The 15,064-nt window shown below is 52.1% G+C and overlaps 2 protein-coding genes across 16 annotated transcripts in view; both read right to left on the reverse strand.

Moving 5' to 3' along the window:
• Positions 1-327: 327 nt before the first annotated feature.
• Positions 328-9,702, reverse strand: LOC134735736 (uncharacterized). The gene is made up of 7 exons (XM_063632821.1): positions 9,691-9,702; positions 9,529-9,598; positions 9,229-9,282; positions 5,507-5,582; positions 4,137-4,233; positions 2,817-3,249; positions 328-2,780 (listed from the first exon to the last, which is right to left on the reverse strand). Exons 1-7 carry the CDS (start codon positions 9,700-9,702, stop codon positions 2,293-2,295), a joined length of 1,230 nt encoding a protein of 409 aa, XP_063488891.1. The 3' UTR covers positions 328-2,292.
• A 137-nt stretch (positions 9,703-9,839) lies between these two features.
• The window catches only part of DUSP22 (dual specificity phosphatase 22), a 58,672-nt gene continuing 53,447 nt past the window's right edge, over positions 9,840-15,064 (reverse strand). For 11 of the 15 annotated variants that reach the window (XM_063632695.1, XM_063632697.1, XM_063632701.1 and 8 more), the window contains 2 exons: positions 12,918-13,089; positions 9,840-12,423 (listed from right to left, as the gene is read on the reverse strand). In XM_063632695.1, the coding sequence (XP_063488765.1) occupies positions 12,241-12,423; positions 12,918-13,043 (309 nt within the window). In that variant the 5' untranslated portion in view covers positions 13,044-13,089 and the 3' untranslated portion in view covers positions 9,840-12,240. The remainder of the gene's footprint in view (positions 12,424-12,917; positions 13,090-15,064) is intronic. The other 4 variants (XM_055262778.2, XM_063632691.1, XM_063632694.1 and 1 more) reach the window with 1 other exon arrangement.

The following is a 15,064-nucleotide window of genomic DNA, read 5'->3' on the forward strand; positions in this document are numbered from 1 at the left end:
TTTTTTATTTTTATTTTTTGCAGTAGAGGTAATCTTCACGAGTTGTATCTACATAAATTATTACACATTATTATAAATCTGACTTTGAAACGCACTTGGGGAAACAGTAATTTAAAGACACTCTAAAGGGGTTTCTTTGACAAAGAGCAACGGGGAAGCTTCCGCCTATATCGGCCTCCCGTGAGACGCAGACTTTCCTATGCTGAGTCTCTTAGCGGGAGGGATACCCACAGAACACACTCAGGAAAAACAAAGCAGCTTTCTCATCCAGGGTCCTCAACAATCACCAAAGTCATCTTCAGTTATCTTTGAAGAAAGGACTAGAAAGAATGAAAGAAGCTGTGAAAAGTCAGATAATTTTCAAGACCTTTTCACTTCTGTTTCTGTAGAAAAAATGAAATGGAACCAGTTGGCAAGTGTCAGGCGTCAGGGAAATCTGATTAATGACACCCTTCTATATGACAATCATTAATAATCATGGGATAAAATAAATAAGGGACAGAAAAAAATGCATGCAGTAAAACTTTTATTGAATTTTATATTTATCATACCAGTAAAAAAAACCCAAGAAAATAAATATTACAGTAAAAAAGGGATATGCACGTGGCGATTCTTGGCACAGAAAGAGGGCATGCTGCATGACAAATATTTCAATCAGATCATATCGCTAAGCAGAGGAGCACTGTGGTTGTCTTTTGTTTCTGCAGTAGAGGTAGTTTGACAGCATGGTGGGTGCCCCCGAGCTCCACCGTCTTCTGGCGGTACGTGCTACTCTGGTCACACCCAGGTGAGGTTGGGGCACAGGGCCGGGCATCTCTGCACCCTTCCCCAACCCTGGCTCCTCAGAAGGGCAGTCCCTGCTGGCAGCGCCCATGGGGCTGGTGGAGAGGAGGTGAGACCGAGCTGTAGCTGGAGGCCCCAGCGGCCTCCTGCTCTTGTCACAGGTGTAAACCCCCCAGTGTGCCGTTTGCACCCCAATGCTGCTTCCGCTTCTGGAGAACCCAAACCACCACAGCCAGTCACAACAAGGAGAGGATGGCGATGGCCCCCACATCGTCGCCTCATTTGTTCAATTCTTCTATGGAGAGGTCCCTGAGGCGTCCAGTCCAGGCGGTGGTTCCTGCCTGCTCCTGACTGCTCTTCCCTCGCAGCCGCCAGCCCAGCCTCACCAGGCCTAAATCAAGCCCCAGGGCCTTCCACAGCCGCCCACAGCTCACAGCACAGGAGCTTCCTGGGCAGGCACCTGGAAACCAGCCCTTCCTGCCTTCTAGTCTCTGGTCTCCCCAGCACAGGTCCTCAGCGTTTGCAAGTGTGATGCCAAGGCCATGCCAGTTCTGGGCCTCTACCTGCAGGCCATTCATGCCCCGGTGCCCTCACCCCTCCTCCCAGATCCCCCTTCCCGCCCAGGGTACCCCCCACCGAGCAGCCCCTGTGGGCCTCCCCGCCTGGCGCACTCTCCACAGAGTGGGTCCTGTGCAACTCCCTGCCTGTGCTCCAGGCTTCGAGGCTCCACTCTGTTCACGGAATGTTCCGGAGTGACTGCCTTTTCTCCCCACCTCCTCCAAACAGAGGCTGCCCAGATTAAATATTCCTTTCCCTCATGGCAATCTGTGTGGTGCCAACCTTGCTCTCACCGTGGGCTGTGGGCACAGCGGCTGATGGGGCCGCAGATGAGGCCACCCCTCTTCATGGGGGTCTCTTACGAGGACACAGTTCATAGCAAATGCTCCCACGCCCACAACACAGATGACCTTCCCTGGGAGGGGTCGGTTCTCCAGACAGGCTGCCAGGAAAAGCAGAGATCAGTGGGGCACATGGGCAGGAATGCTTCGAAAGCAGGGGGTCACAGGCAAAGCTCCAAATAGCACATTTCTGGAGCACACTGTGTAGGAGAGCAGACTCCCCACTCAGACCCCCTTTTAGTGTCAGCTTGTTGACACTCAGATGCTTCTCAGAAGCTGGTAGCACTTCCTCCATCCAATCACTGAGGTGCCAGCCCCACCCACGGCTGAGGGCCAGGGCTGCCTGCGTGAAAGGCAACCACCCCGCTCCGTGCCCACCACTCAGGCCACCCCACACAGACTCTCCCTCGCTGCATTTCTTAAGGCCTGCCTTGCCCAGGGCCTGCTGGCTCCCTCCAGGGTTCAGGTCCTAAGGGGCTCAGGTGCTACCATCGCCCAGCCCTGCCCCTCAGCCTCAGGGGCTGGAGGGAGCCCCCCAGTCCGGTTGCTCTGACACCCACTGCTGCTTCTCTTGCCTGGTCTTGATGAGCCTCTCTTCGTCTTGAGTTCTTCAGGCTGAGCTGCTTCCTGCCAGGACCTGGTGCCAGGCTGTGGGAGAGGTCCTGCCTCGGCCACTCTGGACACATAGGGCGCTTTCTTGGACAAGCACAGCAAATCTCTGTGCTTCTGAAGATATCTTGTGGGACATGCAGACCTCATCTTTCACAGAGACGGAGCATCGAGTACAGAAAGCCCCCACCACTGCACACACAGGCAACTCTATACTCCTGCGGGGGGCATCCCGGGGCCCAGGACACCCAGCGCTCAGCGAGTTACTGCAGCCTAAGGCAGAAAGGTCCAGGCAGAAGCGTGCATGGTCGTCCTGTTGCACATACGAGCACCCTTCGGTTGCAAGAAGAAGTGAATCACGTTCTGTCACTCCCTGCCTTCCACCTTTACCTTCCCACCCTCTGTAAGGCCTGTAATCGAATGCACGCCCATCCTCAGGAAAGAATTTCAACGCGGTGGCACGTGATGGCTGCACTGCATGGGTCTCACCTTCCGCACGTGATGGCTGCACTGCATGGGTTTCACCCTCCTCCGCACGTGATGGCTGCACTGTATGGGTCTCACCCTCCTCCGCACGTGATGGCTGCACTGCATGGGTCTCACCCTCCTCCGCACGTGATGGCTGCACTGCATGGGTCTCACCCTCCTCCGCACGTGATGGCTGCACTGCATGGGTCTCACCCTCCTCCGCACGTGATGGCTGCACTGCATGGGTCTCACCCTCCTCCGCACGTGATGGCTGCACTGCATGGGTCTCACCTTCCGCACGTGATGGCTGCACTGCATGGGTTTCCCCCTCCACACCGTACTGGCACCTCAAAGGCACTGGGGTGACTGCAGGCGCACCTTGCCTGTGACTGGGGTCAGCCTGCTTGCATTCCAGTCCTGACCTGGCTGCCTCCTGGCTATCAGACTGGAGTTCAGTGTCTTCATCTGAAAGCGAGGATTGTAGTAAAACCTATCTCACAAGATGGTTGTGAGGACGCGATTTCAAAAGAAAAGGTCCTCTGCCAGTTCTCGCCATGCATCGGTGCCCAGTGGCTGCTGGCCATGCTCAGGTTGACCACCCTGCCATCTAATGGAAGGTCTTCAGGGATAGAAGGGGCCTTCCCAGACACATCAAATGCCACCCAGAGGCTGGCTCTGGCCACACCAAATGCCAGCAGACAGGGTGCTGTCTGCACCCCTTATCCCTTCTAGGGAGTTTTTTTCATGGCAGTGGAGGGGAGAAGTTCCCCACATGAGTGTGTTGCCTCCTCGGGGACTTCCCCAAAGTATTCCAGAGAATCAGGACCCAACTGAACCTCAGCCAGGCCCGCCTGGCCCCAGCCACTTCAAGGCTCTCATCTGCTGATACCACCTCCACCCCAACCTGTGCTCCTGGTGGTCCTGGGAGCTGGAGGGTCATGGTGATGGGAGGGCGTGGCAAGGCATGGAGCGGGCCTCTTGCTGTGGAAGTGACTTTCCAGGCATGAAATGATGGCAGCCCACCCTTCTGCACCCTCCTCGGCCACACCTGAGCCTGCAAACAGCCGCTGTAACAGCCAAGATTCGGTTCCTCTCCTCTCACACCTTCCCGGCTTTCCCTGTGACACCACATCGGCCCAGCTTAACACAAAACCCAGGAGAATCCCAGCAGCTGACCCTGGCACATGACAGGCCCCAGGACACTGGCTCTGAGGAAGCTCTGTGGGGCTGGGCCTGTTGCCATGAAGGGCACACCCTTCGTAAAGCAGAAGGTGACATTTCTTGGGTGCACGTGTTGGAGTCTTCTGATTCTTATTTTCCAAAAAGGCTGCCCATCAGTGTCTGGGGAAACCCAGCGCCGACTGACAAGCAGCAAACCTGCTCACCGGCAAGGTGCACTTCCTGTCTGTGCTGATGGGGCCGCTGCTGGGGGTGGGTGCCCGAGGCCCAGGGCAGAACAATGGACGACGTGCCTCTGTGGGGAGAGAGAGGCCAACCTTTCTGCCACTACTGTGCATCGTGGGGGCTGTGAGCTCAAGCAGCAGGGCTGCTGCGTGGTGATGTGGCTGCTCGGGCCAAAGTGGGAAGGTGGCTCTTGCTGGGATTAGCACTTTTCCAAGCCCTGTCCTCCATAACATTATTCCTTGAAGGAATTATTAACCCAAAAAGCATCCCCCAACCTCACCCCCGTCATCTAGGTTTTTTTGTTTGTTTTCCAGACGGAGTTTCACTCTTATTGCCGAGGCTGGAGTGCAATGGTGTGATCCCCGCTCACTGCAACCTCTACTTCCTGGGTTGAAGCGATTCTCCTGCCTCAGCTTCCCAAGTAGCTGGGATTACAGGCACGTGCCTCCACGCCCAGCTAATTTTTTGTATTTTTAGTAGAGACAGGGTTTCACCATGTTGGCCAGGCTGGTCTCGAACTCCTGACCTCAAGTGATCCAGCTACCTCGGCCTCCCAAATTGCTGGGATTACAGGCGTGAGCCACCCCACCTGGCCTATATAGCTTTTAAAATCCGGTCTGTGTACACAGGACATGCACAGAAATGACCCCATCCAAAATGTCTTTTCTGCTAAACTTACCCCTAAACCAATAGCTGCCACCACACACAATTAGAATATTGAACTCCCCATACTTTCAGGCACCTGCTGAAATAGGTCTCTTCCAACACTAAGCTCTAAAAACTGAACTAGAGGCTTCAGGAAAGTTCGCCGTGAACTGCTAACTCTTTATGACCAAAAGTTTGCATACAGATTTGGAGCCAAAATAAACCCAAACTTGCAGATGTTCAAACACGCACTGGCAAATCTTTCCCCCGATGGAAAGAAACACATGCAGACCAAGCACTTGCACCCTTCAGTCAGATGCAAGTCCAAGCTGCAGGAGAACACTAATTGTGATACTTCAAGTCTCAAAGCAAGCTGTGCCTGAGGGCGGAAGGAGACCCCGCTGCCTGCAAGAAGGGAATTAAGCCTCCAAGCGACAAGTCAAATGCGGTGTTGTGTTTTTTTTTTTTTTTCTCCCTTTCTCTGGGCAATGAAAAGGAAAGGGAAGAGGAACTGCCTGCTGCAGTCTTGGTGATTTCTTGTTAAGTATATATATAAATACAAGCGTGTTGAAAACATATTCTTAATAAAATTATTAATAACTCAGGATGGGAGGAGACATCTGATGTGGGATCACAGGGGTGTGATTCTTAGTGTGTTCCTTATTTTTATGACTAGAGGCTGGTGTGCAGAGCAGCACCGTGACCAGCTCTGGCTGTACGATGAGGGCTTGGCCATCTCCCTGAGCGCTTTCAGGTACCTGCTGCCTAAGCTACCTGAATGGCCAGGAACTTGAGCTCAGCACGCTCTGAGATGCTGCACACGTGACTCTCCTGGAGGCTAAGGTGTTCTTTGAAATAAAATTTAAACAATAAAATATACATTGCCCACACATGCACACCCTAGTCAGCAGAATTTATGGCTGTCTTGTGTCCAAATAACATAAGGCAGCTCCAGAAGTTGGAAATAGAATTCTCTGCTGAGACTGAAACTAGAAAGAGCTGGCACCCAATAAACAAAACAAGCCACTAGCAGGAACCCAGGGAAAAGCACAAATGGCGCTGAGGAGATGTGGAAACACTCAGGTTTAAGGAAGGTGATCTGAGAAAAGAATCACCTTGGGCAGCCCAGGCGCAGTGGCTCACACCTGTAACCCCAGCATTTTGGGAGGCTGAGGCGGGTGGATCATTTGCAGTTAGGCGTTCGAGACCAGCCTGGCCAACATGGTGAAACCCCATCTCTATTAAAAATACAAAAATTAGCCAGGCGTGGTAGCACACGCCTGTAGTCCCAGTGACTTGGGAAGCTGAGGCAGGAGAGTCACTTGAACCTGGGAGGCAGAGGTTGCAGTGAGCTGAGACTGCACCACTGCACTCTGGCCTGGGCAACAGAGTGAGACTCTGTCACACACACAAAATGATCATCATCACCACGGGCAGAGAGAACAGGTGGGCAGCAGGGGTCTGCCTGGGACCCAGGAAAGGCAGCCCTGCTCTCAGACCACATGTGCCTCATCTGCTGCACCAGCAGTGCCCCGGCCCGGGCACACGGCAGGTATGGACAGAGCCTTGGCTACCCAGCTTCAGGTCCTGACCACTGATGCTCACTGCACATGCCCCAGGACTAAGATGATCTCCCCAAATCTTGCTAATGACAGAAACAGAGCCTGACCAGGAGATGGTATTAGTCTCTGAGGAGCCAATATTTTATCCTTCACAGTAAAATAGGAGATTGGAAATTTGAATTCAACCTTCATTTTCATGAGTCTGGTCCCTGGGAATGTGTCCTGGATGATGGACAAACATGAGTACCTAACTGCAGAGCCAGGTTACACCCAAGCATAGCCCCGCTTGGAGGCCCCTGATCTGGGACCCAGCCAGCCCCTTCTGTAGCATCTTCCTTAAACCTTTTTGCAGAGGCACACACACCACACAGTACAGGAAGATGCTGGGACAAAAGAGCCACCGCACTGTTAGCAAGCTTCCAGGGAGCAGGCAGGGCACTGGGCCCTCACTCCCCAATATGCACATCAGTCACCAACAACAGATGCGTGTCCTTCCCCACCCTCCATCAAGTCCATCTGCCTGCTGGGCCCCTCTTCCTCTCCACCACCATGACCCCTGTCAGGCTGCTGTTTCTTCCCCACCGGCATAGTCCTAGCAGCAGCCTCCTGGCTGGCCCCAACATGCAGCCCCACCCCACTTGGGCACCTGAGTGAGCCTTCTGCCTGCACACCCATCATGCGTCCCACCGGCTCAGCACCCTTCAGCAAGTCCCCCACTCCCCCACCGTCTGCAGAATTGCAGCTGCACCACTTACAAGGCTACAAGCTCAGGAGTCAGACCTCTGAGAACATGGTAAGGTGCAGCCTCTCTCTGAGCCTGCTTAGCTCCAAGGGCTGGCCTAAGAAGTAAACCTGGCTGGTCAGGCTTTGGCTGTGCTCACAGCCTTGCTGGCACAATCTCAGCACTGCCCAGTCCCGGGGAGGCTGTTCTAGTTCTGCAGTGGCTCTCGTTCCTGACTCCAAGGTCTTTCATGCCTGCTGGGAGCCCACGTGCTGGGCCTTCACCTGAACTCTCCTTCCTTCCCACCATGCCCAGCTCATTCCAGGGCTTACACTGCAGGCCTTAAATTAGGTACTGCGTTCTCTAAGACACTTCCCTCACATGCTCCCATCTCCTCAAACTGGAATGTGTCTTTTCACCCCTTTCCCCCATACATGGCACCAGGGGCAGCTGTAATAGTCCTTACCATGCTGTCCTATAAGTCAGCAGTCCCCAACCTTTTTGGTACCAGGGACCAGTTTCGTGGAAGACAATTTTTCCATGGATCAGAGTGGGGCAGGGATGGTTTCAAGATGAAACTGTTCCATCTCATATCACTGGGCACTAATTAGATTATCATAAGGAGCATGCAACCTAGATCCCTCGTATGCGCAGTGCACGGTAGGGTCTGTGCTCCTATGAGCATCTGATGCCACTGCTGATCTGACAGGAGGCGGGACTCAGGAGGTAATGCTCACTCGCCCGCAGCTCACCTCCTGCTGTGTGGCTCAGCTCCTAACAGGCCATGGACCAGTACCGGTCTGTGACCCAGGGGCTGGGGACCCTGCTGTGAGTGACAACTTTCCTAACTGCCAACCCTACCAGGCCACAGTCTTTCTGAGAATCAGGAGTGTGTCTGAGGCCTGGCTGGATCCCATAGTGCCTGTTAAAATGAATATAAATTTGTCAAGTCAATGAATGAATGAATGAATGGAGAGGCAGCTGACCTAGTTAAGTCTCCTCTGCTTATAGGTTGTGATTCTGAGTTTCAGGCTAGAAAAGATCTGTGTTCAAAGAAACTGAAGAAAAAACAGCATAACGGAAAGTCCGTGGACCTCAACCCACCTCATTGTACACACCCAGGTCTTCACGGGGGCTCAGAGGTTGCCAATTCCCACCTCCAGGGTGGCCCACAAGGCCTGGCCTGGTTGTGAACAGACTGAGATCTCTGGCTTGTAACATCTAAGATGGTCAATACCATCTCAGCATATGGCCCTGAGCTTCCAGACAGAGGTCAGGAATTGACTGCCCCCACTGGATGGCCCAAAACAAACTCCCAGAGACTGGAGAGGGCAGGCAAGGAGAGGTTCCTGGTTTCAACACTTATGCCAACACCGCTGCATGGGCCTGGCCCTGCCTCAGTGGAACCCTCCAGAGCCCTGGGCCGGAGCCCATGACTGACTCTGCTGAGCTCCTCCCAGCTGCTTGCTCCAGCCACAGCTGGCAGCCCCTCGTGCCCTCACTCCTTCCCTCCCTGCCCACTGATTTGGGACCAAAAGATCCAGCAGGTTCCAGTCCCAGCAATGTGGACATCTTCAGGCCCATTCCGGGGTGCATTTCACAGCCCCTCTGAGCCTCGAGTGAGTGAAATACCTTCTCTGTCGGTTTAAAAAGCTTAGGGGCAACAGTTGGGGACCTGCAGAGCAGCATGCAATTATGAGATGATGGGTGTTGGTGTCAGATACAATCCTGCAGTGAGACATGGTAGTGGGAAGTGACATTGGCTGAGAGTTGGGTGACCCTGCAGACGGCGGCTGTTGATGAAAACCTGTTTTCCTGCCGTGGCCATTGCCTCACACCCCAGGAGACACACCCACGTCTTCCTGGGCTGTGCTGGGGCCTGGCTGCTGCCTCCTGAGTGGGTCCTACAGGAGACACATCCAGGGCTCGCTGGTCTGGCCCATGAAAACACTCGAGGCACCGAGGACAGAGCCACCTGTACCATACCAGGCACGCATGTTGCGTCAGGATAAGCATCGTCACACCCGAGGTGTTTCTGCTGCCTGAAACTGATCAGTGTCCCCTCACGCTCATCGGACTGCTGCAAAGGCTAGAAGCTCAGGAGTCTGACCTCTGGGAACCTGGCAAGGTGCCTTACCTCTCTTTGCCTCTCCTGTGGCCCCCAGCCGCTCCCCTGAGCCACTGCCGGGAGCTTCAAGGCATAAGAAACTACATAAAGTCTGCCACCTACAGTCAATCAGCTCATGAGTTCACTTGCCTTTAGATCGAGCCAAACTTAACCTGGCAGAGTTAAATTTCCCTTTTCCTCCACCAGATCAGAGAAGGAAAATTTTACAAATTGACTTAAACTTTTCTTCGAGTCAGGTGATGTTCCTTCAGATTAAAAGCTGAAGATGGAATCAGAGTAACTGTATTCAATGCTGTGCAGCAGACGTACACGGCATGGCTGGCTGCATGCTCCTGTGCAAACACAGCTCATTCCAGGCGCCAAATATGCGGTTCCCACTCTGTGCAGGCAAAACATAACTAACTCTCATGTCCAAATTTCTTTCACCTCACACTGATGGCCTATTTTTCTTTCTTGGAGACATGAACTCACCTTTTGTAGCATCTGCTATAGCGCCTTCTGGAGGAAAACAGTAGCCTCTAAAATAACACCAGGAGTAGGCTTCAACTTGCCTTGGAATCCCTCACAGGCAGAAGGGCGCGTGGTGACTGCCCCTTGGCTAGGGAAGAATGCATCGCACATGACCTGAAACTTGGCTAAGTTGCCCTTTATTAACGAAAACATAGAGCTTTCGGTCAATTCCACCACAGAGCACACAAACCAGAGACAAAACCCACACCAAGGGCTATTTCCCAAGCTGGGGAATTTGAGAACACACGGGCAGAGTTCACGCCACACAACTACGCTGGGCTCGTCCTTGGGGGGCGTTCACAGGAAGCAATCACGAGCGCCAAGCCATCCACAAGGCAGTGCAGCAAGGCTCCTGGGATCCTTACAGGCATCCAGGCGAGGTACAGAAACCGCCACGGCAGCGGGGATAAGGGAAAAATATTTTCTCTTGCTAAAGAATATCCTTAGTTCTCAACATAAACATGACTACGTATATATTCAGCTTCAAATGAAAAACAAGTTTATAAATCACTACTGGATACTTAAAAATAAACCCTATGTTGCTTTTCTTTTTGGCAGCACCAGCCTATACTCTGTGGGTTTGCAACATTTCAGAAACTTCACGTACATTACAGTCTTCTGAGGAAGGCCCAGTACTTCCGAATTCCCGGAGCGGCTGTGAAGAAAGAACATTACTGGCAACAAATATTAAAACAGCACTTCAAGAACTCCAAGTATACACTGAGAGGTTTGTAAAGGTGCACATATTTAAGCATTCAAGCTAATATCCTAAATCATTTTTCTGTTAACATATTTATATTTATTTTTGGCTTAGGAAAAACATGTACTTTATTGGCAAATTGTTTTAGCTGTAGATAGATGGACGATTCTACAGCCACATTCCCCTTTCCGGGTGCACATCCGGGGCCTGTGCACGTGCGTGGAATCAGGCAACTTTGTTTTTCTGGTTCCCAAAAAGCTCACCTTTGACACACCCCCTATATGCACGGGAGAACTGCTCTTCTTATTCAGGGGCTCTTTTTGTGGTGGAATTCAGAGAAACTGGGTTGCAACATCTTTTTAGGGAGAGGTCGAGCACGTTTTTTCGTTCGAGTGACTCTGCATGCTTAAGGAATTTGAGTCGGTATAAAGGACTAGACCACCCAATTGTGTACAGTGTCCCAGGATGCCTGCAGCCCCAAAGTACAAACTGTAGATGCTCTCGTGGCCTGAATGTGGAGTTTTACCCACCAGAAAGCATTACTGGAGCCCAAACTGGCGACTTTAAATAGCTCAATGATATTGGTACCTTCCCCTTTGGTTTCAAAAGCAATCATGACCGAACATTTTCAACTGCGAGGCAAAGCTGACTCGCATACCAAAACACACCTTTCCAAAAACATTCAATGAGGTAGCTCAGATCAGTTATCAAACCCAAGTGAACACCAAGAAGCTTAATAAATGCTCAGGCATTTAAAAATGCAAATTGCTACAGTGCCTAATAAATGCTCTTTCTTCCCAATTCTTGCAGGTGCATGCGAACCTTGAGGAGGGGCCCCTGCAAAGTGAGCACAGCAAGAGGCTGGGAGTGAATGAAGCTGGCAAGGAGCAGAGAGGAGGGGGCGCCCTGGCGCACCCCACTTAGGCTAAAGTGCGCCTGCCCACCACAGAGCTCAAGTGCGATCAGCTCCAGAGAACAAACACCAAGTAGAACTCAGGGCTCGATGGGCTGAAAAGTGGCCTTGACTCGAGGCGCTAGGGAACCCTCAGCCTGGTGCATTCACATTGAGATTGAGGCAATCTAAGATACTTCCCTTAAATGCTGAGTTGGTATAAGGCACTGGCCCACTGGACCAGCTGAGGGCAGCCTCTCACGTTTTCCAGGGCCCCAGAGCCACCCTCCCTCTAGAGGAGTCTGGCCCCTGCTGCCCCCACCACACCACCCTGGGTGGGTTCTGGGAGAGGCCGTGCTTTTAGCCACTCATCCCCTGAGTTCTCACGGTCTGCTCACAGGCACAGACTGCTCTTTGCTGGGTAGCTTTTCGGAGGTCGAGCTCAAATGCCTTCCATGTGGAGTCTTGGACAAAGGGAAAGGTGGCCACACGAACCCAGACAGCAATATGAATTCTGTGACTTCCAGCAGTGAGAAAGAGTTCACACACACACACATTCATGTGCACACACACACTTTTACAACATACACACATGTACACACTTAGGTGCACATACCCTCACTCACACAGGCACACACATGCATCCATACACTTACACACACCCACGTGCACAGAGCGGGGCACAGCCACTGGGCAACATCCCCAGGGGCAGCAAGCTCAGGTGCAGCCAGGGTGGGGGTGGGCGGAGCGCAGGGGCCTGGAGCAGGGCTGGGCAGTGTTGCTTGGAAGGAGCCCTGAGCGTCCCACCTCACGCTGGCTATCTCCCTTTCCTGTCCTCAGAGGCCAACACCGCCGCACCCCCGCCCAGCCGGGCACCCTGAAGACAAGCGGTGGGAAGGAAGGCAGCAGGTCCCTTGCATTAGGTCTCCGTCGTATAATTATCGTAGGCCAGCGGAGCCAGTGCCGGAAAACTGCTCCACCGCCTGGCGCCGGGCTGGGGCTCCATGCGCCCTTGCTCCTTATATTTACCCAGAATGTTTTTGGCTTCTTCTGCATCCTGCAAAGGGCTCTCTCCGTATTCTTCCTTCAGCCACTGCCGATACTGGAGAGGATGGAAACAAACCCGAAACGTCACACACACGTGCACACCTGCATCCACGCGGGCTCGCACCTGTGACTTCACCGCAGAGATGGTGCCACACATAACCAGGGAAACAAACAGCAGTGGGAAATCAGAGCTCTGTGGCTGGCCAGCCAGGGTCAAGCAAGAGAAGGAACCGCTCCTTCAAGCTGCTGGCCTAGGACATGAAAACAGGCCAGACCAAGGAAATGGTGTGTCACCCAAAGGGAGAGAAACAAGCTAGCAGGGGGTACCAGGCACAAGGAAAACGACAAAGGGTAGGCGCCTGTGGCTTCAGCAGGTGCACAAGGGATCGTGACGACTTCTGAGGGGGTGCAGCTGGGTGCCCTGGGAGCCGATGTCCTCTGTGGGCCTTTCAACTCCAAACGCCATAATGCTGGCTGTGTACGGAAAGACTGTGGGCACCGTTCAGGGGCACCTGCCTGCATCTCTGATGTCCCCTAAGAACTGCTTACCTGATGGACCTCATGCTTCTCAAACTCCTGGAGCTGTCTCTGGAAGCCCATGTTGGGGTTGGCGCAGGATCTCCCAGCACGCACGGTGTGCAGGGCATCCTCCCAGCCAAAGTCGGTGACAGTCATGATGTACGCGATCACCAGCGTCACGCTCCTGGAGACCCCAGCCAGGCTGCAGCGCCAAGAGAAGCACACATGTGAGGGCAGTTTCAGATCCCCGGGTCCATCGCCCAATCCACGTGGAGCAGGGGATTCTAAGGACCTTGTTTAGAAGGTCTTCCTGCCTTGGATTCTGTGTGGACAGCAAGCTCACTACCAGGAAGCCACTCAGCACTCAACGTACCAGGCTCCTCTGCTTCCTGGCACTGGAGTCGCATGCTTTCTTCCGCTGTCTGAGCTTCATTTATTGGTTTTCTATGGGCTGTGGCTCCAGATGCTCCCTTGCTCCTAAGCCCCTCCTCAGGTCTTTCCCATTTCCCCCGACAAACGACATAACTGAGGTACTCCAAGGAAACTTGAGGCTTCCAGGGCCTACGCGACAAACCCATTTACAAGCTACATTTGCTTAGAATGCTTCATGTTCCTTAAAAGTCTAGTTTTCTTAGCTATATGAGGGCTAGATCGGTAATTTTTGAAGCCCATGATGTAGAGAAGCCCTTAGCCAGTCTCACTTTTGTACTCTTCCTGACATAAATATGCAGAGTACAGAGCAGGCACGCTGCGTCCGCAGGGTGGGAGCAAGGCACCCTGCAGGCAGTAACGGTTAGGGTCAGGTACCTGGAGCAGGCTGAGTGAGACCCGTTTTACATGTACATGCAAATGAAGGCGGTCACAGAAAGGCTGTGCTTCATCGGACTTAGAGAGTTCTAGCAACAGGTTAAGATAGGGAAGTTCAGCAAATGTCTCACTTTTAGAAAAGCCTATCTTTAGATGTACATAACTGTATGAAGTATTAATTCCTAGAATATCAGGCCTACACATATTCAAATATAAATAATAATTTTAAAACCCCACTCTCAAGTAGTGGCTCTTCACTAGGGTTTTAGATTAGAACTACTAGGAGAGATTTTAAAAGACAGATCCTCTGGGGCTGCAACCCTGGAGATTCACATTCACTAGGAGCCAGGAGAAGCTCAGGAGTGGGAGTTCCAGAATTCCGCTTTAATTGGCTCCAACTGAACCCCCAAGGTATGTTAAAGCCAAACAGAAATGAATGTTAAAATCCTACAATTTGTATTTATTACACTTTCTACTCTTTAAAAAAGTGAGATGAAAAATCATGTGATTTCAAGAACTGTACGAAACTGCAGACATCATTCTAAAAACACCTCAATTATCTAGCCTCCTCCCTGTTATGGGTTATCGGCCCTCAGAACACAATACAGTTCTCATAAGTGGCTTCTCCGGATGTCATGCACTGGGTCCCTGGGTCCCCTCTGTCCTGGCAGGGCTGCCACCAACCTCAGCAGCAATATTCCCCAGGAGTTATCACTTCACAGTCCTACAGAGCTTACAGTGCAAGAGTAACTGTTTCGGGGAATGTCAAAAGATTGTTAGGCTTTCAGTTAATTAATAACACACTTCATTCAAGACAGAGAGGGGACATGTCCGGCCCAGCACTTAGACAACAGAGCCTTGGCTCCAGAATTTTGGCTACTGGTTCCCTGAACAAATTAGCCACGTTATTAGTATGATTACGAGTGGTCATAAAAATGCCATCCCACTTTCACTAAGAACTCTCTATGTGCCAGGCACACTGCCAAGAGCTTCAGATGCATCATCCTCGGGTTAAGTGTGATACAGTAGCTTTCTTTTCACTGTGTGTCTGTGTCTGTGTGTGTGTGTGTGTGTGTGTGTGTATCTACACAAAATATAGCAGGACGCAAACAGACAGCTGTCACTGAACTGGGTCATTTTGGTGTTACAGTAGTGCGATACTGAAAATCCACATTTGCAATCAAGTCTCCTGAAGAAAAAACAACAGTGTCTTCAAAAAGCCACTGAGGTTTCAAGGATGAGCCTACAGAATCTGGGTCATCTGTAAGAGGCTGTTCTGATGAAATGCTGGAGGCAAGCCAGCAAAGGGAAGTTTCTGTTGTCCAGTAACCTTCACAGTCCCTACAGAAATCCTAGCAGCGGAAATGGAA

The sequence above is a fragment of the Symphalangus syndactylus genome, chromosome 23 (assembly GCF_028878055.3).
Source record: "Symphalangus syndactylus isolate Jambi chromosome 23, NHGRI_mSymSyn1-v2.1_pri, whole genome shotgun sequence".
Taxonomy (NCBI): Eukaryota; Metazoa; Chordata; class Mammalia; order Primates; family Hylobatidae; genus Symphalangus; species Symphalangus syndactylus.

Excerpts from the sequence above, each read along its gene's own strand:
- LOC134735736 (XM_063632821.1), bottom strand. Across the intron at positions 5,583-9,228 it reads CACAGGAGAGGCAAAGAGAG|GTAGCTTAGGCAGCAGGTAC; the intron begins GTAAGGCACCTT and ends CTGGCCATTCAG. Across the intron at positions 4,234-5,506 it reads TACAGCCAGAGCTGGTCACG|AGGCACGTCGTCCATTGTTC; the intron begins GTGCTGCTCTGC and ends CTCTCCCCACAG.